Source organism: Mastigoproctus giganteus, chromosome 10 (genome assembly GCF_048544385.1).
Source record: "Mastigoproctus giganteus isolate SK-2022 chromosome 10, ASM4854438v1, whole genome shotgun sequence".
NCBI lineage: Eukaryota > Metazoa > Arthropoda > Arachnida > Uropygi > Thelyphonidae > Mastigoproctus > Mastigoproctus giganteus.
Genome location: NC_143584.1, coordinates 217,482,522 through 217,508,419, shown reverse-complemented (window position 1 = coordinate 217,508,419; position 25,898 = coordinate 217,482,522). Strand labels below are relative to the sequence as shown.

The window sequence follows — 25,898 nt, the reverse complement described above, 5'->3', positions numbered from 1 at the left end:
AAGATGAAACACAAATTAAGAATGCAAATAAAGAATACTGAACATGGGCAGACAGGCACTATCCTACAAATGTAGGGATAGTGTACTCATGATAATCAAAGTTGCCTTGTGGTGACAGCTTCATTTGATGTTATTCAAAGTGTGTAATTCTTAAAATCTTTGAGCAGTTTCATCATTTGAATACCTAGAGTTTGAGAAATTTTAATAATTACTGAAAAATGTTCTAGTGCAAGTTGAATACAGATTTGCATTAACTATAAGTGTGTCATGTTTCCCCCTCCACACAAAGAATAAAATTCATGGGTGTGGGGAAACCTCAAGCTTGATGCATACTTGTATGTGGCTATTAGTATAAATTAAGTAAACATGTTTTATGAAAGAAGTATAATATTCTTTATGTATTCATTTACACTATGTGTAAATTACATTAAAGTTTAATTGAAAACAACAGTCTGATAAAGCTTATGCAATACGAGTTAACTCGTTCCTAGCGCGTGCTCGTAAAGCGGGAATTTATATCCCATAGACATAAGGTTAAAAATAGGGGTTACCGTTCTCAACAATGAAATTAGTTAGCTAATTAGTTTATGTTTAAACAATGATTGATTTATCGAAAGAAATGAAAACTTAGCCTGTATAATCAAGTAAATTATAATAATAGAGAAATTATTTATGACTTAAAAATGTCAAAGAATGTTTATTCTTCATCATCATCATCGACTAAATGCACACTTGTTGATAACTCATTATTGGCTCGGCACTCTGTTTGTTGCACAAGGAATCTTCTTCAGAAATGCTTCAAGAGGCATTTGTTTCCAAGATAATCTTTTCTTTTCTTTATAAAATTTCAATAGCATGCATAAGCATTTTTTAATGGAACGCACAAATTGCAACTAACACAATTTGCGGAGTAACAAGTTTAGGAAGCTTAAAAAAAAAAAAAAAAAAAAAAAAGGAATAAAGAGAAGATTCTGAAAATTTATTTATGTTTTTCATACGATTGAAGATTTCAGTAAAGGGGAAACACATGTCACCATAATAACATAAAAAGCCACAACATTTCCAGCTATCAGTATTTTTGCAAATGCAAGAAGATTGAGTTTACTACCCGTTTATAATTGCTTGCAGTAACAGAAAAGTCCAATAAACCAGAAAGTGCAAATTGGGTTTATTGTTTTATGGTCGTGACCTCCAAAAATGTGCTTTAGAAAAATATCACAAAGGCGTTTAAAATTGATTCTTATAACAGAACATATGATAACGATGAAAGTGTAGTACATTTTAATGATTTGAATTGGTAACTAATACAATTTACAAACCACGCTTATGACCTTTTATAAGGTCTTAAGGACTCGTGACTTTAAAAATGACATTTTAGAGAGATAAATAGCTTAGTTATACAGTGAAAATTTCAACTTCCAAGATCTTGAAACGAATTACCAAAAAACAATGTGTTATTGGGTTCACATTACGATATTTTAACAATATGACAGACACGCGTTTCTGGAACTGATTAATATCGTAAAATGTGGTACACTGTATTGTATAGCTACACATGTGGTTTGGAATGCAGTATTTATGAATATTTAACATTCATTTTTTGCAATTAATGTTTATATTTTCGATTTTGTTGATACTTGATACTTGGGGGGGAAAAAACTCGTAAAGCAAGAACTGCCTGTATGTTATTATTAGAGTAAATTTGATGGAATACCAGGTAATTTTGAGGGAGGCAGCCAGAGAGCGTACTGAACCATTGAGGTTAATTATGAAGTTATCACTGGACTCAGAAGAGATTCCTCAGGATTGGACAAGTGCCAATACATAAAGGTGGCTCTTAAGAGTGAAGTCTACAGACCAGTTAACCTGACTTCAGTAGTAGGGAAATTTTGGAGCAATGATTAAGAGTGCAATCCAGTGGGATTTAGATAATAATGAAATTCAGGCCAATAATGAAAGCCACATGTCCCCTCAAAGTCATGGAGAAGTGCCTTCTTCCCATCCTAACCAACCATGTTCTGCCATGTGAATCACCATACATTCTCTTGGACAGCTAAGGCTGTCCAAGAGAAGAATGTTGCATATCGTAATTGGCTTGTTTCTAATTCTTCAGTTTCATTTTCTGCCTACACCAAAGCTCGCAACAATTGTAAAGCAGTTATTAATCAGTCCAAACTAGAGTTTGAACAGGCTAAGAGTAGAAAACTTGCTTCTTGCCCTAATGGTAGCTGAGCATTCTGGTCTCTTGCCAAAGCTATTGGCCCCAACTTTTGCCCATCTCTGCTCCCACCTCTGTCCAAACCAGATGGTTCTGTTGTCACTTCAGCCAAGGATAAAGCTGACCTGCTAGCATCCCATTTTTCTTCGAGCTCATGTATTAATGATCTTGGTAAAACACCTCCCACCATTCCTAACACGCTCCATTCAATGCCTCCTGTGGTCTTCCGTCAAAAGGATATCAGAAGGATTTTGACGAATCTTGATGCTAAGAAAGCTCCAGGTCCCGATGGTATTTCTCCACTTGTTCTCAAAACCTGTGCTCCTGAACTTACTCCTATTCTTTGCCGCCTTTTTTCACTTTCTTATTCCAAAGGTGTTTTTCCTTCTGTTTGGAAATTTGCTCATATCCAGCCAGTTCCTAAAAAGGGTGACAAATCCCTCCCATCCAATTATCGTCCCATTGCAATTACTTCTACTCTTTCTAAAGTAATGGAGAAATCAATTAACCGCCAACTCTTAAACTACCTAGAAACCTTCCGTCTGATCAACGATCGCCAGTATGGATTCCGTCAGTGTCGATCCACTGGTGATATTCTGGCTTATGTTACCCATTTATGGACTAATTCAATGGAAAGGTTTGGTGAAACACAAGTAGTTGCTCTTGACATCTCAAAGGCTTTTGATCGTGTTTGGCATAAAGGTCTTCTAAACAAGCTTCCATCTTATGGTTTGCCAACTGTTTTTAGTAATTGGTTATCCAGTTTTCTCTCTGATCGCTCACTGAGGGTGATGGTAGATGGCTCTCTGTCTTCTAACTTCTCCACTAATGCCGGTGTCCCCCAAGGTTCAGTTCTTTCCCCCACTCTTTTCATCTTGTATATCAATGACCTTCTTCCATTGACTGGAAATCCTATCCATAGTTTTGCCGATAATAGTACATTGCATTCAACTTTCCATTTTGAGAAACCTTGTCCAGCTCAATCAGCTTCAACTTCTCGAAAATCTGCTGCCAATTCCTTAAATGCCGATCTTCAGGTAATTCTCCAGTGGGGCAAAGACAACTTAGCTGATTTCAACCCTTCTAAAACTCAATCTTGTCTTATATCTCGCAAAAAGGATTCTTCTGCTCCTATGCTTATCTTTAGTGACACTCCGATTTCTAGGCAAAATGATATATCTCTTTTGGGGATTACCCTGACTTCTAATCTCTCTTGGCACAAGCACATTACAAATATTGCTTCCTCTGCATCTAAAAAACTTGGTTTTCTCTTTCGCTCTCGGCGTTACTTTTCTTCCAAACAGCTGCTCACTCTGTATAAATCACAAATCCGCCCTGCCATGGAATATTGTTCCCACATCTGGGGTGGTGCCCCCAAAACCTCTTTCAGGCTTCTTGATTCCATTCAGAAGAGGGCAGTTAGGTTAATTAATGATTCATCTCTAACAGAGTCTCTCCACACGCTTTCTCATAGACACACTGTTTCTGCTGCATGCCTCCTCTACAGATACTTCCATGGGCACTGTTCTTCTGAATTGGCTTCTATAATTCCTGCTCTCTCTTTCAAAACAGTCCGAACACGTGCCGCCACCAGCCAACATCCATTTACTGTCCAACTACAAACCCACAGAACCAACTTTTCATCTTCCTCATTTATTCATTCAACTGCCGTTTTCTGGAACAACCTTCCTTCATACGTATTTCCTGAAAATTACAATCTACAGAAGTTCAAGTCCAATGTCAACAAATATCTTCTTTCGTCTTCTCAATCTCCAACCCAAGCACGGTACTAAGTACTATAGGTTCTAATACCTCTCGTGTTTGGGGTTCTCATAAAAAAAAAAAAAAAAAAAAAAAATTCCCTATGCTCTGAAATGCAGGTCCACCATTACCAACCTATTGCAAACCACCAACACCATTCTGGGGGCTCTACAAGATAGGGCTGAGATGGCAATTGTTTATCTGGATATCCAGTCTGCATTCGACAGCATAGACATCCAGCCCCTCCTGCAACTTTGTGAGGATGGATACCAGATAAAAGGCAATATACTGGAATTCTTGAAGTCGCTACTTACGACCAGGGTCCTTCACTTGACTGTGAATAAAAAATCTCTCACAAGGAAAGTTTGTGTAGGTGTACCCCAGGCCAGAGTTCTCTCAGGGCTTCTCTTTATGGCTGCCATCCACCCATTCCTGTGTCAGCAAACAGAATTTATCAGTTAGGCAGATGATTTGAAGCTCCTCTATCGGATCAACGGAACCGCCCGACCTGATTCTGTTTCTGAAACCATTACCAACAGCCTCAAGAATCTGATTACATACTTGGCACAGTTTTCTCTTAAATTAAATCCAAAAAAATCTGCACAAATGGTATTTTCCCTCAAATCAAACCCAACACAACTAAACCTGGAAATCCACGGAATCCCCATCAAGCACAAAGATCTCGGCATTATATTCGACCCTAAACTCAGTTTCAAACACCATGTTGCAGACATTCACAACAAGGTCTGCAGAGCAAGATGGCTTGCCAAACAACACCTCCTTCATGTCACAGAGCCTGAGTACATGCTCCAATACATATACCGGTTTCTGCAGACAGCCATCACCTACAGGTCAGAAATCTGGGCGTCGGCAACGAAAACCACGCTAAAAACCATTGCATCTGATGAGTACTAGCTTCTTCGGTGGGTCCTCTTCAAGCATAAACTGCCACCACTCATACATACTTCAGATATCACCCAACTTCTAAATTACAGAAAAGTCTCCAAACGGATATTTGCCCTCCACTTGCTTCTGTCAATTAAAATGATAGCGGGCGAAGTCAATATGCCAAATTTTTGGCAGATGTGCAATTGGAGTATCCCCCAAAACCCTTAAGAGCCCTCCCCTCTCTGCAGTCTGGAGGCTCAGGATAGGGGATAGATTCCTGCCCATTTAGATGCTCCACAACATCCAGGAGATAGACGTGGACTACAACAAGTTCATAGAGAACAAATCGTACAGAAGACGCATCATCAGGGAACAGCTTTCGTCTTCAACCAAGTGACTCCCATCATCTCTTCATCGCTTTTCATGTGTTTCAATTCACATGTTAATATTAATTTTATATGTAAAATATGTAATTATACGTTTTATGTCCTAATATATGTTTTATGTAATTTTTCTTGTATTAGTTATTTCATGTAAAACCCCTAGCATTGTCGCTGTTGTGGGTATTATTGCATCAGGCAATCATGTAACCAATCACTGCCCGCAATAAAGATATTTAATAATAAAAATGGCATTCTGGAGGACATATGGTTTATTAATGGAAAAATTATGTTTAACCAGGCAAGCTATTTGACACAGCTACTCATGAGCTGGACATAGGGAAAAATTTCAACATAATTTATTTGGATTTCAGCAAGGCATTTGACTTAGATGAGTATGAGAGGTTACTGTATCAGCTGGAACATGTTGGGATGAGGTTTGCCATAGCCTAGTGGTCAGGCACGCAGGTGCATAAGTACACTTGCCTTGAGCGACTGGGGTTCAAGCCCGTGACTGCTGAATACGGTGCAATTTCTTGTAATCTGTCTATCTTGTGAACTCCTCTGACCCTTTGGTCGTCCCGGAGTATAAACAGAAAATTTATTTATTTATTACTGGAAAGAGTCTACGATGGATCGCAGGGTGGCCAAAGGGCAAAAAAGACAGATTGTGATTAATGGATATTCTTCAGATTGGTGTAACATCAGAATTGGGGTTCTCCAAGGATTAGAACACTGCTGTTTCTGATTTTTATAAACACTGACAAAAAGATGTGATGTCAAAGCTGCCACTTATCCAAACTTATCCAACCACTGGCAAGACCTATTCAATTCATTCTGAAGGTGTGCTGCTGGCACTGGCTACTTACCACCATCATTCATCTTCAAATTTCAACAATACATCAATCCGTGCCAATGTTGTTTCAGAATATCAGAAATTGGAGTATTCCCAGCATCAGTCATCAAGGGATCCACTTCCATCACTAGTCCAATCTGAGGAGTAGCCATTAATAACAAGCTAAGCCTCTGCACCTCCTGTTCTGCATCCATGCTATAATCCATCTGTGGATCTTACCTGTAATCAATTCAGGTATATATTACATGTAAGATCCATCTATGATCTTACCTGTAATCAAATGCTTTTAAGTAGCAGCCAGAAAAGGACTACAGGCAGAGTTAGTCTGTTTTAGTGTGTTTCTTGGACTTTATTTATTTTTTAAGCCACAAATGAAAGTCTCAAAAAGAGATTGCACATATGGCTTTTGAATTTTAAATGTAAAAATTTAAATATATATATCCAAGTCTTAATGTTTTAGATCCCTGAAATTCACTAACAACCTCATTGTTAGTGCATACACTGAAGTGTTTTCCTTTCCATATTCAGGATGTCGGCATGCCTGAATTTAAATGCTATTTGATTCTCACATTAGATAAACATAACTTATAAATATTTATGTGCAGAAAACACTGAATATAAATAGTGTTTTGGTTGCAAGATGGATAAGAAAACTTAAGGATCTGTGTTAGTTCCTTTTTAACTGAACTGAAACTTATTAACAGGTCCCCCCATACATCCTCCTGTATCTTTGCCACATCTTTTCAATAATATTTTTTTTTTTTTTTTTTTATGTAAACCCTAAACACGAGATGTGTTAGAACCTATAGTACTTAGTACCCTGCTCCAAAGAGGTTGGAGGTTGAGAAGATGAAAGAAGATATTTGTTGACATTGGACTTGAACTTCTGTAGACTGTAATTTTCAGGAAATACGTATGAAGGAAGGTTGTTCCAGAAAATGGCAGCTGAATGAATAAACAAGGAAGATGAAAAGTTGGTTCTGTGAGTTTGAAGTTGGACAGTAAATGGATGTTGGTTGGTGGCGGCACGTGTTCGGACTGTTTTGAAAGAGAGAGCAGGAATTATAGAAGCTAATTCAGAAGAACAGTGCCCATCTGTAGAAGAGGCATGCAGCAGAAACAGTACATGAGACAGCGAGTGCAGAGACTCTGTTAGAGATGAGTCATTAATTAACCTAACTGCCCTCTTCTGAATGGAATCAAGCCTGAGAGAGGTTTTGGGGGCACCACCCCAGATGTGGGAACAATATTCCATGACAGGGCGGATTTGCGATTTATACAGAGTGAGCAGCTGTTTGGAAGAAAAGTAACGCCGAGAGCGAAAGAGAAAACCAAGTTTTTTAGATGCAGAGGAAGCAATATTTGTAATGTGCTTGTGCCAAGAGAGATTAGAAGTCAGGATAATCCCAAAAGATATCATTTTGCCTAGAAATCGGAGTGTCACTAAAGATAAGCATAGGAGCAGAAGAATCCTTTTTGCGAGATATAAGACAAGACTGAGTTTTAGAAGGGTTGAAATCAACTAAGTTGTCTTTGCCCCACTGAAGAATTACCTGAAGATCGGCATTTAAGGAATTAGTAGCAGATTTTCGAGAAGTTGAAGCTGATTGAGCAGGACAAGGCTTCTCAAAATGGAAAGTGGAATGCAATGTGCTATCATCGGCAAAACTATGGATAGGATTTCCAGTCAATGGAAGAAGGTCATTAATATACAAGAGGAAAAAAGTGGGGGAAAGAACTGAACCTTGGGGGGACACCGGCATTAGTGGAGAAGTTAGAAGACTGAGAGCCATCTACCATCAACCTCAGTGAGTGATCAGAGAGAAAACTGGATAACCAATTACTAAAAACAGTTGGCAAACCATAAGATGGAAGCTTGTTTAAAAGACTTTTATGCCAAAGACAATCAAAAGCCTTTGAGATGTCAAGAGCAACTACTTGTGTTTCACCAAACCTTTTCATTGAATTAGTCCATAAATGGGTAACATAAGCCAGAATATCACCAGTGGATCGACACTGATGGAATCCATACTGGCGATCGTTGATCAGACGGAAGGTTTCTAGGTAGTTTAACAGTTGGCAGTTAATTGATTTCTCCATTACTTTAGAAAGAGTAGAAGTAATTGCAATGGGACGATAATTGGATGGGAGGGATTTGTCACCCTTTTTAGGAACTGGCTGGATATGAGCAAATTTCCAAGCAGAAGGAAAAACACATTTGGAATAAGAAAGTGAAAAAAGGCAGCAAAGAATAGGAGTAAGTTCAGGAGCACAGGTTTTGAGAACAAGTGGAGAAATACCATCGGGACCTAGAGCTTTCTTAGCATCAAGATTCATCAAAATCCTTCTGAGATCATTTTGACGGAAGACCACAGGAGGCATTGAATGGAGCGTGTTGGGAATAGTGGGAGGTGTTTTACCAAGATCGTTAATGCGCGAGTTGTTAAAAGAAAAATGGGATGCTAGCAGGTCAGCTTTATCCTTGGCTGAAGTGACAACAGAACCATCTGGTTTGGACAGAGGTGGGAGCAGAAATGGGCAAAAGTTTCGGCCAATAGCTTTGGCAAGAGACCAGAATGCTCGGCTACCATTAGGGCAAGAAGCAAGTTTTCTACTCTTAGCCTGTTCAAACTCTAGTTTGGACTGGTTAATAACTGCTTTACAAGTGTTGCGAGCTTTGGTGTAGGATGAAAATGAAACTGAAGAATTAGAAACAAGCCAATTACAATATGCAACATTCTTCTCTTGAACAGCCTTAGCACATTTATTTGAAAACTAAGGTTTAGATAAAGGATGAGATTTTAAAGTGGAGTATGGGATAAAGGATTCCATTCCTGCAAGAATAATTTCACTGAAACGATCTGAGCAAACGTTGACATCAGAAGTTTTGAAACAGTAATCCGACCAAGGAAAAGAAGTCTCACAGGTCATCCCATTTTGCATTCTTGTAATGCCAAACAACAAGAGGTTGGGAATAGCCATGAGATAAAGGTTCCACTGGAGAAGAGACAATCACCAAGTTGTGATCTGAAGTGCCTAAAGGACCTCTCACTTCGATTGTGTGCTTAGAGGGGTTGTTTGTGAGGAAAAGATCAAGCGTATTGGCTGTATGATTAGGATTGTCCCGTATTCTTGTAGGTAAATGAATAATCAGTGCAAGATCATTAGTAATTGCAAAAGCCTCAGCATCTTGACCAGCTGGGTCGGTGTGACTAGAAAATGGAAGCCAGTTGGAGTTGTGAACATTAAAATCACCAAGGAAAATTACCTCACTGTTAGGCTAGAATACTACCGTCAGTCAGTGAATTAATTTTTTTTTGCCATTTTATTCATTTATAATAATACTGTAAAATACTGATGAAGATAAATAAAGCACCGTAAGATACCAATAAAGAAAAACAAAATATTACTACAAACAGATATTTTAAAGTAAATGTGAAACTATATTTTGTGACATGCTAGTTTTAAACCGATTAACAGTTATGGCTATCTACATTGCCAAACTCACAATAAGGAGTGAGCCAGACATCAGTCTGCAGGTGGGTCACCCCCTACTTGGGTCTTAATATTTGTGACACTTTCCAGCAATGTATCCCCCTCCCGTGCTCTATGAACATTTACTGTATGTAGTTCATAGTTTGAGCACTGAAATGGAATTGCAACTATTAACTAAATAGTTAGGAAACACTTAGAAATGTAAATAGGATGCCAATCTGGACTTAAATAAAAGCATAAAAATGAAACAGGTCTAGGATAAACTGGACTGCTGAAAGATAAGGATAGTAGTGGGAATACTTCTAGAGCAAGCCAAGTTAAAATCTAGTGCATTATATGAAATATAGTGTGCAAAAGATGAATAAATGCAGGAATTACAAATTTTACATATTTTGTACTACACAATGTTGAAGAAGGCCCTACACAGAGATAGTTTAGTTCAAGGCTTTTCTAGTACTTTGAGATCAAGATTGTCATAGAATAGGATTGTTCAGGCAAGGTTTAGAGGTTATTGAAATACTATGACCGTGGATTTTTTTCCCTTTCACTGAAGCTTTGTGGTTTCTGACAGGATGGCCCTGTCAGACAAATTTCTTCTTTATATAATTTCTATGCTTCTTTTTTTTAAATTTCATTTTTGGTACTTATATTACAAAATTCATGCCCTTTAGAACTGCTTTTTACAAAAGAGACTAGAAAATCTCAGCAATCATTGTGCACCTTTATAAGTGCCTTAAACTTTTAATTTTGGTACAGAGTACTGGAAAATACATAAGCAAATTTTATAAGTTTGAAATACTGACTTTCTTCACATACTTAACCTCTAATAACATATGATAATAAAAAATTATTATCAAATATAGTTTACTTATAAAGATACAAGGGGAAGATAATTTCTTCTGTTATTACATGTGTAATTGCACATAACTAATATATGCAACTATATTTGTCAGTTGGGAAATGTTATAAAATAATTTATACTCTTGCAGTCTTTTCACATTCCCTGCAAGAGCAGAATTCCTTTTGCATGCACCCCTTGTTAAATTTTTGGGGATTACCAATTTTTTTTTTTTTTTTTTTTTTTTTTTTTATAAACAAAGAAAAGTTAATAAAATTTAAGACTTAACAAGGGATGACACTTAGTTGAAATTCTTTTTGAATGCGTCCATTGTCAAATTGGATATATATATATAAAAAATGTGTGTATGTGTTTTTTTTTCCCCTTTTTAATGGCGCTATGACATAAGTATTATTGTGCATACAAATCTGGTAATCAAGTTAGCCCCCAACTAGGTTATCTTAATACAGCATGGCCTATACATATTAATTTTAAGTAGTATATTACTATATGATAATGAATTTTTCATTACCTTCACAGCTAAAGTTATGTTTAAGTCAATACTAATTTTAAATATCAATATATTTACATAAATTATAATATAGAACATTCCATCACGTGGCCGTCAATCCCCTACTTCTTCGGGGGCTTTGAGTGGATTGACAGCCCATCTGATGTAATTTCTCATACCTACCCATTTCTGTTGTCCCTATACCAGTTTTGCCTTATTTTTAAATTTACTTTTCAAATTTAAAATATTTCATTTACTTATTTTTATTTTAGTTAAAATTTTTATAATCGTTCTTTACAGCAAACTGTGATAGTGGACACAAAGCCCAACGGGTAAGTATCTGATATTGTGAAGGCTCTTACCTACTGCTACTGTTCTGGGGAAGTGGTAATTTAGAAAGGGGTTATTTCCTGCCTTCTAATTGTTATATAGGTAGCGAAGCTTTTTACTGCGCAGTCGCACTTACTCTATACTGTGTCGTGCTGGTGCATTAGCCTCAGGCCCTACTGCTACTGTTCTGGGGAAGTGGTAATTTAGAAAGGGGTTATTTCCTGCCTTCTAATTGTTATATAGGTAGCGAAGCTTTTTACTGCGCAGTCGCACTTACCCTATACTGTGTCGTGTTGGTGCATTAGCCTCAGGCCCCGATATCCTATGCTAATGTCTGCTGTGGGGGGGGGGGAGAGGTTATTTGGTTGTTGGGTGGTTGGTTTTCTGTTATTTCTTATGATATATGCCAACAATGGGATTTAAGTTTGTCTTATCAAATTGTATATACATGAGTATTTACATTTACCTTTGTATTTACATATGTTTTTACTGTTATTTGTACATTTGTTTCTGCCTTACCTTGGACTGCGCTGGTAATGCTTTTCTAAGGCATAACAGCGCATATATGTCCTAAGGTATGGCTATATACATATATATAGCCTCTTACTAGGTGATATTTTCTAATGCTTTTATAATATTTTTATCTTATTTTTATCTGGGGGGGGGCAGTTTTTACTGAGGGTTGTAGTGCGGTCAGATGACGAGCCTCGTCTGAGCGCAAAAAACCATATAAACATGGGGAATTTTATTAAATGCTATGTTATTTTTAGATTATTTTCAATGAATGTATGCGGGTCGACATTAGGGTGGTACGTTCTATGATTTGGGTGTATGGCTGCTTTTATATGATACTTACTGTATTGGGTGGGTATTTTATTTATGTTGAGAGTTTTAATGAGTTTTTGAATGGCTACCTTTATGCTATTTATATTGTTGCATATTTTTATATGCCTGTTTGTTTGATTTCTGATTGTATTTCCATGTATGTGTTTTGCTATATTACTCTCCCAGTGGTTGAGTTTTATTGTATTGAAGTTAAAGTGGTCTCTCTTATTGTAGTGATGTATATATATTTTGTTATGATTGATGGTGATTTCGCTGTCTAAGTATACTGCTTGTTGGTTGTTATCCGGGTTTGTACGTTCAATGGTTAGGTCTGTTGGGTAAATATACTGTGCTACTGTTCCAAAATTGTCATGGTTGATCACAAGTACGTCATCAATAAATCTGTAAAATGTAATATTGTCTGTGATGCTGCTTTCATAGAGGTGCAGGTAAAGGTTAGCTATGGAGCATGAACTGCTAGAACCAATAGCTATCCCCCTGCATTGCATGTATATCTTATCTCCCATTATGGTGTGACATAAGCACTGCGAAAGCAAAAATAAGAGTAGGAGTGTGTTATAGGCCTAATGACTCAAATGAGTACAATGAACAATTGTACAGAGAAATAGAGTGGGCTGGTAAATCAGAATGTCTTATAATGGGGGATTTTAACTTCTCAGATACTGACTGGAACTTGTGGATTGGGCACTCACACACTAGTCAGACTTTTGTGGATTTATTGGATGATTGTTTTCTGCAGCAGCATGTTCGAGAGGCAACCAGAGAAAGTAATACTCTTGATCTGGTTTATCAGCAGTGATCATTCATGTATTAGGAATTTGCAGATAAAAGAACCACTAGGTGGTAGTGATCAGTGTACTGACGTGGGATTTACTTAAAGATTTAATTACCATCAGGGGTAAAGGATTTGATTTGATTTGATTTTTTATGGCGCATTGGCAGCTAAGGCCATAATGCGCCAAGTCAAAGGGGTAAAGGAAAGGGTTTTTGTTTCCGTAAAGGCGAGTACAGTGTTCTCCGACAGTTTTTAAATTCTGTACAGTGGGATCAACTGACGATGTTACCAACAGTAAATTCTAAGTGGGAAGCATTCAAGGAATTAATCGTAGATGCTACTAAAAGTTTCATACCTATTAAGAAATATTGTTCAAGGTTTAGGCCTAAATGGTTGTCAAATGAACTAATGAGACTCTTAACAGAGAAGAAAAATGCATGGGATGCATATAAATTATCAAGCGACTCAGAAGCCCATGGCAGATATAAGTGGTAATCTGTAATCAAGTCACAAAGGAGGTTCGGCGGGCGAAGGCAGATTACGAGAAATCCTTGGCAAAAGATGCTAAGAAAAACAGCAAGGATTTTTTTACTTATATAAACTCTAAAAGGAAGGGGATGAATCTGATTGGTCCACTTGACATCGATGGTTCGACTGTTGATGATCCTGCTCAGATAGCAAACAAACTGAATGAGTATTTTGCATCTACATTCACACGTGAGGAATTATTAAGGTTTGAAAATGGCAGAAGGTTATCAAATTGTAGTAGGATACTTAATGATTTTGTAATAACTGAGAGCAAAGTGGAAGAGAAACTGTTGAAGTTAAATGTAAGAAAAGCACCTGGGGTGGATGGGATCTATCCAGTTATATTAAAGGAGGCGGCACAGCAACTAAGCAAACCCGTGGCCATAATTATGAGAGCATCCTTGGACTCAGGGGAGGTTCCCACAGACTGGAGATGTGCAAATGTATAACCAATTCACAAAGGGGGATCGAAGGGTGACACGAGTAATTACAGACCAGTTAGTTTAACTTCTGTTCCGGGTAAAATAATGGAGTCTCTGGTTAAAGGTTCATTGCAGGATCATCTAGACAAGACTGCAGCAATAATTCAGACACAGCATGGGTTTGTTAAGGGAAAGTCTTGTCTGACAAATTTGATAGGATATTATGATGTGGTTACAAAGGAACTGGATGCAAAAAATAATTTTGATATCATATACTTGGATTTCAGGAAAGCTTTTGACACTGTTGCACATGGAAGACTATTGTACAAATTGGAGCAGAATGGTATTAAGGGTAAGTTGCTACAATGGATAAAAGGATGGTTAAGTGCGAGAAGACAGAGGGTGGTAATCAATGGGTGCTGTTCTTCTTGGACTAATGTTATTAGTGGAGTTTTTTTTTTTTTTTTTTTTTTGGTAGTTGTTGGCGCATAGGCTTCTGTGGCCATAATGCACCTCCCAAGGTTTTTGTAGTACTTTGATCCAAGCCCGAGGCGGGAATCGAACCCGCAACCTTTGGGTTGCCAGGCAGGCACTTTACCCACCCGGCTAGCCCGGTCGGCTATTAGTGGAGTCCCACAGGGTTCGGTGTTGGGTCCACTGTTGTTTTGTATATTTATCAATGATATTGATGAAGGTATATCAGGCTTAGTGTCGAAGTTTGCAGATGATACAAAGGTTGGCAGGGTTGTTAATGACAGTAATGGCAGTGTGCTACTGCAACAGGATCTAGATAATTTGGGCAGATGGGCTAAGAAGTGGCAACTGAAGTTTAACCTTGACAAATGCAAAGTACTGCATATGGGTAGAAGTAACCCCAGAGAAACATACCAACTGTGTGGTACTACACTTAAGGTGGTAGAAAATGAAAAATACCTGGGAGTAATTGTGCAGGCAGATATGAAGTTTTCTGAGCAATGCAGACAGGCTGCCAGGGCAGGTCATGGGGTTTTGTCAATGATATATAGGAATTTTGCTAGCAGGGAAAAGGAGGTGATTATCCCTCTGTATAAGGCAATGGTTAGGCCACGCCTTGAGTACTGCGTACAGGTCTGGAGGCCTCATTTTAGGAAGGATGTAGATTTACTTGAGCGTGTACAGAGAAGGGCAACAAGATTGGTGAGGGGAATGAAGGGATCCTCTTATCAAGAGAGGCTTAAGTTCTGCAAATTGCAGTGGCTGGAGACTAGGCACCTGCACGGTGATCTGATTGAGGTGTATAAGGCCTTGAATGGATTCAGCACGCTGAATTCTGATGGGATCCTTCCACTTGTTCAGATTACGAACCTAAGGGGGCATAAATTCAAATTAAGAAAGGACAGACGTAGAATAGATGTGCGGAAATTTGCCTTTAGCCAGCGGGTGGTTAATTGCTGGAACAAACTTCCATCTGTCGTTGTGGAAGTTGATAGGTTGAATAAATTTAAGGAGGAACTGGACAGGCATTTGGAGGGAATGGTGCGATTTTTTTTTTTTTTTTTTTTGGCTGATGCTGCATATTTTGTTTTGTTATTTGGTTTTTTTAGGAGCATTAGCAACTAAGGCTATATTGCTCCGTGATATGCGGTGGTCATTCCCTGACCTTTCCGCATCCTCCGTATTTGGTGGTGACGGGCTCGAACCCCGGTCTAATCAAGAAGCGACTGCTGCTCCTTCCCACCTGGCTACGGAGGTGCCCCTGATGCTGCATAAGCTCATACATTTGCTTTCTTGCATCACATGCCACTACTACTACTAGTACATAGTTGCCTTTGACACAGAGTTTGACGAGGTCATTCCAATATTGTTTGCTGCATTTTATGATATTGTGATATTTTTGGTAGTATAGTAGGAGTACTTCTATTAAATTGCCGTCTGCTATACTTGTAAAGAGGTTTTTGAAGTCGTATGTGTATATATATTTTTTATATCCCCATGTTTATACGGTTTTTTGCGTTCGGACGAGGCTCGTCGTCCAACCGCACTACAACCCTCAGCAAAAATTCCCCCCCACCAGATAAAAATAAGATAAAAATATTATAAAAGCATTAGAAAATATCACCTAGTAAGAGGCTGTATATATGTATGTAGCCATACCTTAGGACATATACGCACTGTTATGCCTTTTGTCTCTGCCGTACCTCCGACTGCACCGGTAACGGCGCAGTCTGAGGTAAGGCAGAAACAAATGTACAAATAACAGTAAAAACATATGTAAATACAAAGGTAAATGTAAATACTCATGTATATACAATTTGATAAGACAAACTTAAATCCCATTGTTGGCATATATCATAAGAAATAACAGAAAACCAACCACCCAACAACCAAATAACCCCCCCCCACAGCAGACATTAGCATAGGATATCGGGACCTGAGGCTAACACGACACAGTATAGAGTAAGTGCGACTGCGCAGTAAAAAGCTTCGCTACCTATATAACAATTAAAGGCGGGAAATAACCCTTTTCTAATTTACCACTTCCCCAGAACAGTAGCAGTAGGTAAGAGCCTTCACAATATCAGATACTTACCTGTTGGGCTTTGTGTCCCCTATCACAGTTTGCTGTAAAGAACGATTATAAAAATTTAAACTAAAATAAAAATATAGTAAATTAAATATTTTAAATTTGAAAAGTAAATTTAAAAATTTGAAATGTAAAATTGAAAGTAAAATTAATATAGCAAAAGGCAAAACTGGTATAGGGACAACAGAAATGGGTAGGTATGAGACATTACATCAGATGGGCTGTCAATCCACTCCAAGCCCCCGAAGAAGTAGGGGATTGACGGCCACGTGATGGAATGTTCTATATTATAATTTATGTAAATATATTGATATTTAAAATTAGTATTGACTTAAAAAACTTTAGCTGAAGGTAATGAAAATTCATCAGTAAAGTGTAATGAAAAATTCATTATCACATAGTAATATACTACTTAAAATTAATATGTACAGGCCATGCTGAATTAAGATAACCTAGTTGGGCTAACTTGATTACCAGATTTGTATGCACAATAATACTTATGTCATAGCGCCATTAAAAAGGAGAAAAAAAAACATATACGCTCACATATATATACAGGCACGTATAATGTCCAATTGGCATAATTACAATGGCATTAATGTTGAACATAAGTATTCATTAAACTACAAGCTAAAACCTAACCTTTTATGCATACTAATAATATATATATAAAGTTTGTAGTAGAGAAAGGCAAGTTTGTATTAATATATTGAATAAAGTATACATAAATGGATGTGAAAGTTACACAAAGTGCCAGTAACTAGAAGTGTGAGGAAAGTAGAAAGTGTAGCAGATTTGTGAAAGGTGAAAGAATGCCCTTCTAGTAACCCCAGAGTAACGTATCAACTCTGTGGTACTGCACTGACAGTGGCAGATAATGAAAAGGACCTGGGGGTAATTGTGCAGGCAGATGCTATTCCTCTACTATCGTTACTTGTTTCTTCTATTACAAAGTTTGGTATCTTTTCCACACTACTTTGTTAGTTTTTGTTTCTCCCTCTGCTGGCTTTTTGCCTCATCTGTTTAATTGCTCACTCCCCTGTCACATGGATGCAATGCCGGATTACTATTTTACGGCCCCCTACACGGGGCTACTTCAACTGACATATACTGCAAGTGAACACTTAGCTCTCCTTCAATCACCATTGACAACAATGTCTTCCGGTCCATACAGAAAGCAAGTTCTCTTGTTTTTGCCCCATCTCTTAGATATTTTTGAGTTTAATTTTATACTTTTCTTTCCACAGGTTTTAATTTATCATTATTATTTTTTATTTATTTTTTAAGTTTATTTATTATTTTATTCTTTCTTCTAGTCTCTGTAGGGTCAGCTATGATGTATACATACGCTGTTTGCATGTACACCATAACAGAAACCTGGACTATTGTTGTGGCTCCTACGATTTTTGCTGCCGACCCTTTTGAAGAAGTAGTTAAAGTCCTAGGACTTTAATTGTAAGGACCCACAGCTTTTGGTCCTTACAATTATTATGCCCTTATTAATTGCATTTTATATTTACTTCAGGTAAATTGATTTATTACTTACAAGTTCTCCCTATTCTTCCATGGTTACTACACCTTATAGCTCAACTCCCCTACCATATGCACACATATATGCTGATTTTTACCTTTTTTGTCTATATATATATAATTAATGCATGGTTTGTATAATGAATAAGGTTTAATTATATCCTTTTGCTTCCACTACTGCTGCTTTGCATGTTTTGGAGCATTAGACAACTTTTTTTTTTTTTTTTTTTTTTTTATTTACTTATTTTACTTCTCAAATGTTATATATAAGTAGTCATTAGAGGCAGTAAAATATATAATATTTTACTGCCTCTAATGACTACTTCATGTTTATTTATTTTCTTATTTATCTATTTTATTTTTTAATGTCATTAGTTATATGTAAGTCAGATGGTAGTAGTGGGTCTGATGTGCTTTAGCTGCACCTATACCGCCATCTATAAATATATTTTCTATATCTATATAAGCTGGTTAAGCTTTCAGTATGTCTGTGGTGTGACTTTGCTCTGGAGTTCTAGTTTGTTCTATTGTTTATTTTTCGCTGCATAAGGACCACCGCTATGCAAATCCTCTGCATTTGTGGCTCAATCAGAGGAAGGAGGGATGGATAGGAACTTCGATTGGTTCGCCTATGTGACGATTTGTCTACCGATTGAAATGCAGTGATTCCATGACCATTATTGGCCTCGTGGTCCTCTGTCGATATGGGGCATAATGGTCAGTCTATTTTTATTTTATTTTGTTTTTAATAGTTTGATTAGTCTCTTTTGGTGATATTTCACGTTTCTTGGAACTGGTACCTTACAAGTGGGGTACCGCTAAATTGTTATACAATTGGTTCTATATTTTAAATTGGATTTAAATTATATTCTAAATTATTTGGAGGCTTTCGGCTACAATTTGTCTTGTTACCCATTCTCTGCCCTTCATATTACGATTAATTGTTAGGTTTATGTTAAATTTTTGCTCTACAGTTTTGCCATACTACGGGCATTTGTATTAATTTTTCAGTATGCAAGTTCAGTAATATATATATATATATATATATAATTATTATTTTTAATTTAGAAGCATGCATCGTTTTAAATTGTTTAAATCTTTCACAAAATATTCATCCACTTTTACAGGAAGGCATGCAGCCTCTTTTCGGCACATATATTAATAAGATGAAAAGTACGACCTCTTATCACCAAGTGCTCAATTTCCTCTTTTAATACCCTTTCTACTCCGGTTTTGAGACTTGCCATAATAGGTGTATTATCAAACACTAAGTGCCATACAGTTTTCGGAAAACAACTCTACCCTGGGCAGCCACCTCTCAATTTTGCATTCACTTCTTTTGATTTGATGATTTTATTTTTTTATTACAAAAAGCTGACACAATAGGATATAGCCCTGGAATCAGTTTGATTACTCTCATCTCAAGCAAAAAAACTGCCCATTTTTTTTCAGAGCTGTCACTACCTATTTCTTTCTCTATCTGTGCAATTTCACTAACAACGCTTGTTGTTTTTGATCTTCCACAACCATACTTTTTTTGGCTATTTCACTATCAGGAAAACATATTTCTGTATGTTTGACCTGTACGATCAGTATAACTCAGAAAAAGATAATGTTTTAAGACAAAAGATAGAAATAAACATCATCATCATGATATACTACATCTATTTTTGCATTCCTTTCTATGCTTTCATGCTGTCCTTATGCTTATTTGTTTGAAAATGTCTGATTACATTGCATATCCCATCACATGAAATTGTAAAATCATATCAACATATAGTACACAAGACAAACATGTTATCTTTTTCAGATTTTATAATACATGGAAAATCTTGCTCATATGTCTTTTGAAATCTTATTTCTTTGGTAGCTTACAGAGAGAAGTTAATTAGCTTTGCAACACACAAATACAGTGAAATGATTGCACATTACAGAGAACAAGGCCCTTATCCTAAGTTTCTATTTTGCAATGTAGACTAGCACACCTGACAGCCAATTTGTTAATGAAAACAAGCATAAATTCACAGAATTAAAAAAAAAAAAAAAATATATATATATATATATATATATATATATATATATATATTATAGTTTTACTATTTTTGCAAGAAGGAAAGAGAAAACTATGCTTTTCCAGTTTTTCTCATTTTCTATGTTATGAGAAGGATCAAATTGGGTAAAAAAGATGGAATCATCACAAATCCAGAAACTTGCCAGCTTTGGTTATGATACATCTCAGCATGAACATGACACTCCAGCATGTTGCTGTTCTTCCAATTTGACCTCCTTGTTATCTCTTTAGAAGATACAAAATGATCCAGTTTCCAATTTATTATCTATGTTAAGACATTAGAAATTCTGATGCAAGTATACACATTAAAGTAAAGCTAATACAGTGCTTGTTTGAGAAAAAAAAAACCATTACTGGATGCTAGTTTTCGTTCATTTCCTGTTAATGTTACCGAAACCACCACTTTAAAATAAGAAACCACAACTTTAAAATTCCAGATATTTTGGACATAAGTTTTACTGTTCACTGTTAATCAAACTGCCATAAATAAAATATAAGCAGTGGTCAGTACACGGACGATATCTCATTGCATAATCAAATTAAGAGCCTGTTTTCTGTGAAACACACACATATTTTAGTGAGTAACACATGAATATTGAACATGTTACATCTGTATGTGTCCATCTTAACATCCATATAGCTAAAATATCAATTCAAAACAATATGCAAAATAACATGTAATGAAAGCTTAACTGGTTGTTTTCAATTGCTTTTTGGCTCATCTTTTATGAACAAAAAATTTTTGAATAGAATGACAAGATCATCTGGAGAAACTTTTTTCATTTTTGATATGTGAAAAATGTCAGAATACATAATTTAAATTTAATTGGTTTCAAAGAAATCTCATATAACAAAGTTGTGAAAGGGTCCCTTCAACTTTACTACACAGAGGTTTTACTGTATTAGTCAGTTTTACAACTGATAACATCAGGTAGATCAGAATGTTCAAATGTATTTTCAGTAGCTAAAATGAATAATTTAAAATATTAAAAATTGTATATTTTTTGATATAGGTTATTTTTGAACTGAATAAATATGTATAACTTTTTTAAAGCACAGTTCTCATGAAACATACAGAAAATTCTGATATATATTTTGGAGTACAAACTTTTTTTTTTTTTAAATGTGAAATAAAATCATAAATAAGAATAAGCAACATGTCTGCTTATTCTTATTTCTTTATTTTATTATTTTTTACCATTAAAAACTCCATATATCTATTTTTAAAAATTTAAACAGCTACAGCACAGTTACATTCAGAACCAAACTCATTTATGACCAATTTTTCCTGTTTAGGATCCTAGAATAAGTCCAAGAATTTTTTGCACAGATATTTTTAATACTCTGTAAATAACCAAGGTGATAAACTGATAAATGTTGTGCAAAGTAAATATATAACAAATTTATGCAATTCCATTTTACATATTCATGCATAATGATTAGAGAAAAAAAAAAAAAAAAAACAATGGCAAAAATATGTAGACAAAATGTTTGAAAATATGCAAAAAATAAAAATCAGTGAATAAACGCTTGACTGCAAATCTCTTAAATCTGGAAGTGGCAATTATATACCAATAAAACAGAATTTTTAAGAAAACAAGGTGTCTTTTGTTGTGTTTTATAAATATATATATATTTTTTTTTTTCTATGCCCAAGATTTTACCTTGGATAATAAGGAACCACAGATAACCAAGACTCAGTTAATCATGACTGTACTTCTTCAGAACAGAGTTCTTCCTAGAAATATGTTTCATGCAAATTAATAGTATTTGAAAAGATCCCAGCAACAATAAGATTCTTGTTACACTGCTTGTGAAGTAAAAATTCTTTAACATACCTTAGACAAGGTCCTGTCATATCTGGACAACCTGACATGGTACAAAACTCTGATATTGTACCATATATAAGATTGATGTGGTCAAAAAATGCAATTGCTGTAATAAAGTAAATTAAATTTGTCAGTGTAGGTAATTAAAAAGTTTTATACATACAGTATTTCTTGTGGAAATAAAATATACTTAATCAAATGCAAATTCATTATAAAAATATTGTAAAAAATTCAGATACATAAAATTAAGATGAAATATAGCAGTTGGTTCAGTACAAAATTTCAGATTGATATCCACATAATTTCAAGTTTTCATATTTGAACTAACAAAAAAAAGAGAGGGGAAAAAAAAAAAAAAAAAAAAAACATTGCTTCCTTTTGCAATAATGAAGAGAATTTTTTTTTTTTTAATTGATTAACAATACATTTACATCTTATAAAATCTTTAATTTTAAAACACAGCTGGGTGGAATAATCTGTTACCACCAAAGGTGTGCTAAGACTTTTAGACACTGATGGTTATTTGTGGCACATTTAAAAATTTCTTGTTATGCAAAGTTTGGATTATAGTTGCTGGAGTTGCAATACATTTGGAGTTCTTAGCAAATTCTAGTCTGTCCTTTTATGTGAAAGATTTCCTTCTGCCTTGTTCTGACCACACGAACATGAAAGTAAGTTGATGTAAGAGCTTGGAAGTGATCTATCACAATTTTTTATTTTCACCCAACAAATGGACCTACCTAACATATTACTCAGCTGGTTCAGACAATATACCACTTTTCTTACAGAAAAGTAGTGGTATATTGTCTAAACTAGCTGATCCTTTTCAGAGTTTACCTGTTGCTTGAGCAAAATTTTCAGTGGTAACAGAAACAGCACACAGTTTATCATTCTTGGTGACTAAAAAATTTTCAGCTAGATATTATATGAAGACTGAACAATAAAAAGTCTGAAAATAGGTCAGAGAGCTTTATTTTAACCTTCTGGGACAATCAAGTTATCATCAGTGGCAAAGATAGCCTAATTCAAAGTTGAGATTATATTACTTTCTTTGCATTATTCAATGCTGCTTCTGTGTTCCTTAAATAGACTAATTATAACAAGTTATGAGTAATCGTGATATTTCTTCTGGAAAGTTTGGATTTGAATTTCCTGTTATTTGTGCCTAAATTTTGTCACTGGTAAACTAGGTGGAAAGCTACCTTCAAGGTATTGATAATATATATGTCTTTCAGAACAGAGGCAAGTGTTAAGTGTTTGGATGGGGCAATAAGTAATATTAGTATTGGTAAATAATGCAAAACAAGTAATATAAAAAAAAAATTTTTAAAGTCAATTCCTACTTAGGTCAACAACGAACTTTCGACTTTAAAAATTTATCAAAAAATTGATTTTCGCAAGAATTGAACTCGCATTCTTCACCTTCACGTGAAAAATACTGAAATCCTTGCATTTTACCAATTGAGCTACTGCCTGTTGATTTCAATTTTATTCCTAAATTTATATCCTGCTAAATATCTTATAAGAGAAATTTTTTTCTCCCATATAAAACTAAAATTAATTAATTAAATTTAATTAATGAATTAATATTTGAAAAAACTGTATTAACATCAAGTGTCATCCACTACAAGTTTAAAAAAATTTATTTGAACTTGAGTGGATGAATAAAAAGTATTTTATTAACGATTGAAAATTTGAACAAGATATATAAATATATATAGGGAGAGTGTGAACTAATAGTAGGAATTGAAAAAAGCAAGCTTATACAGAATCAGCAAAAAAAAAAAAAACCCCACTTCCTACATCACCTGTCAAGCCCCTCTGACACTTTGACTAATTCTACCTTTCAAGCTACCCACTTCTACAGCACCAGTTGGACGTTTGTTCCGATAATCAACTACCCACCTGCTGAGGACAAAGACAAATTTATATACAGCTATCCTGCAGACATTCTTCCTCAATTATTAATTTATTTCCCCCCACAAGCATATTCTGAGCAAGAGGAAGGATTCCATTGGCAATGAGCTTACTCAACCCATTCAGAGCATTAAAACTTTAATTGGATCACTTTTTTAGTGTCCGGTTTCCTTGCAATTGGCAGAAATGAAGCCTTTCCTGGTAAGAGCACTTTTTGTTCCCCTCACTAATCTTGCTGCTCTTCTCTGTGCAACAGATCCACATCCTTTCACAAAGGTTTCCAAAACTGTGTGTGGTACTCAGGACGTGGCATAACCATTGCCTTATGAAATGGGATAATCACCTCCTTATTCCCGCTGGCAAAATTCCTGTATATCATTGACAAAACCTCATCAGCTTTCCTGCTTGCACCTCACAGAACTTCATATCTGACTGCACAATAATCCCCAAGTCTTTTCATTCTCTACTATCCTGAGTGTGGTACCGCACAGGTGGTATGCTATTCTGGGATTACTGCAATTGGCAGAAATGAAGAGCACTTTTTTGTTCCTGGTAAGAGCACTTTTTTGTTCCCCTCACCTTGCATTAGTCAATGTTAAAATTTGTCACTTTGCAGCCTCTCTACCTAATTTAATTATATCTTGTTGCAGTAGCATATCCTGATTGCTGTCATTAAACACTGTGAACCTTTGCTTCATCTGAAAAATTAGACAATTGGCCTGATATGCCTCCAACAATATCATCAATAAATATTGAAAATAACAACAGCCCAGTATTTACATTGCGATCACCACAAATCTAGTGGATATTTTATCGGCAGATGCTTAATGCAAGAAGGGACACTGCTGATATTCAGATCAAGAGTATTACTTTCTCTTTTTTGCTTCTCTAACATATTGGTGTAGAAAAGAATAACCCAATATAAATTCACAAAAGTCTTACTACTGTGTGAATGATAAACGAACAAGTTCAAGTCAATATCTGAAAAGTAAAAATCCCCCATTATAAGACATTCCGATTTATTGGCCAGCTGTATTTATCCGTTGATGTTTTAGGGAATACCAATTACCACCAAAGCGTCGAAAGCATGTTCAATAAATTCAAAAAGTTGGATTGAAATAAGAGTATAAAACCCCAATTTTTTTCTCAGATCCGAGTTCTTTCCTTGAAAATCTGAGCTGTTAGCAACACACAAGGGGGAATAGTTTCATCCAGATATCAGAGAAATGGGAAGAGTGGGCATCAGATATGCCTACAGTCATACCACCGTTCCATATTACAATAGGAGCCTTCAGAAGTAACATGTAAAAGAAAGGCAATCAACTTATTTTTAAAATAAAAGACAAATTTCACAAAGGAAGGAAGGATAAATGACAATGAATGTTTGTTTCCCCATCAGTATTTTTCTTTCATAAGGTTTACTGCACTTCCATTAACAATCAATTATGAATTATTATTTTTGATTATGATAAAGAGAAACTGTTCATTGTATTAAAATAAAATAATTTCATTGCATGGGATAACACTGATTCACACCTGAATAGGATTCCACTCTTTACTCTACAATATATACATATAACGACTCCTAATTGATGCACAATTTTATTAAAAGAAAGAACTTACTATGAGAAGCCAACCACTCATTGTAATCCACTCTTGGTGGCAAATCTACAATTTCTTTTAACCTATTATCTGGTACTGTACATTCTAATACAGCTGATTCTAAGTACAATTTAGGTTCTTCCTGTGATGGAGCTGCCACATCCTTTTCTTTCCGACGGGCTTTCCTAAAAAAAATTAGAACATTCAATATAATTATTTGATTTTAAATATCAAATATTAATTTGTTTTTGAAAGTAAAAAATATATTAAAAACTCTGCCAATTTTTTATTTTTTAAAAATTATAAGTTTTCAAACCATATTTATTCAATCAACTGGAAGATCACCAGTTGATACAAAGCTCTTTCTTAATCAAGTCTGAGCAATATGTTGCTAAAAAAAAACAAGCAAGTTACATTCTTTGAAAAAAGTGGTGCAAGTTGACATTGTGTAAATCAAAATAAACTTTGCCATAAAGAATAACACAACAGACATTATGTTCCTGAACAAGGGCTCAATTTGCAACTTTTAAAGATAAAA

At 35.6% G+C, this 25,898-nt stretch overlaps 1 protein-coding gene across 2 annotated transcripts in view; it reads right to left on the bottom strand.

Moving 5' to 3' along the window:
• LOC150079917 (MOB kinase activator 2-like) overlaps positions 1-25,898 on the bottom strand; it is a 262,414-nt gene that overhangs the window by 63,235 nt on the left and 173,281 nt on the right. For both annotated transcript variants that reach the window (XM_090382653.1, XM_090382652.1), the window contains exons 2-3: positions 25,382-25,545; positions 21,851-21,947 (exon numbers count right to left, since the gene is read on the bottom strand). In XM_090382653.1, coding sequence (XP_090238779.1) covers positions 21,851-21,947; positions 25,382-25,545 — 261 coding nt within the window. The remainder of the gene's footprint in view (positions 1-21,850; positions 21,948-25,381; positions 25,546-25,898) is intronic.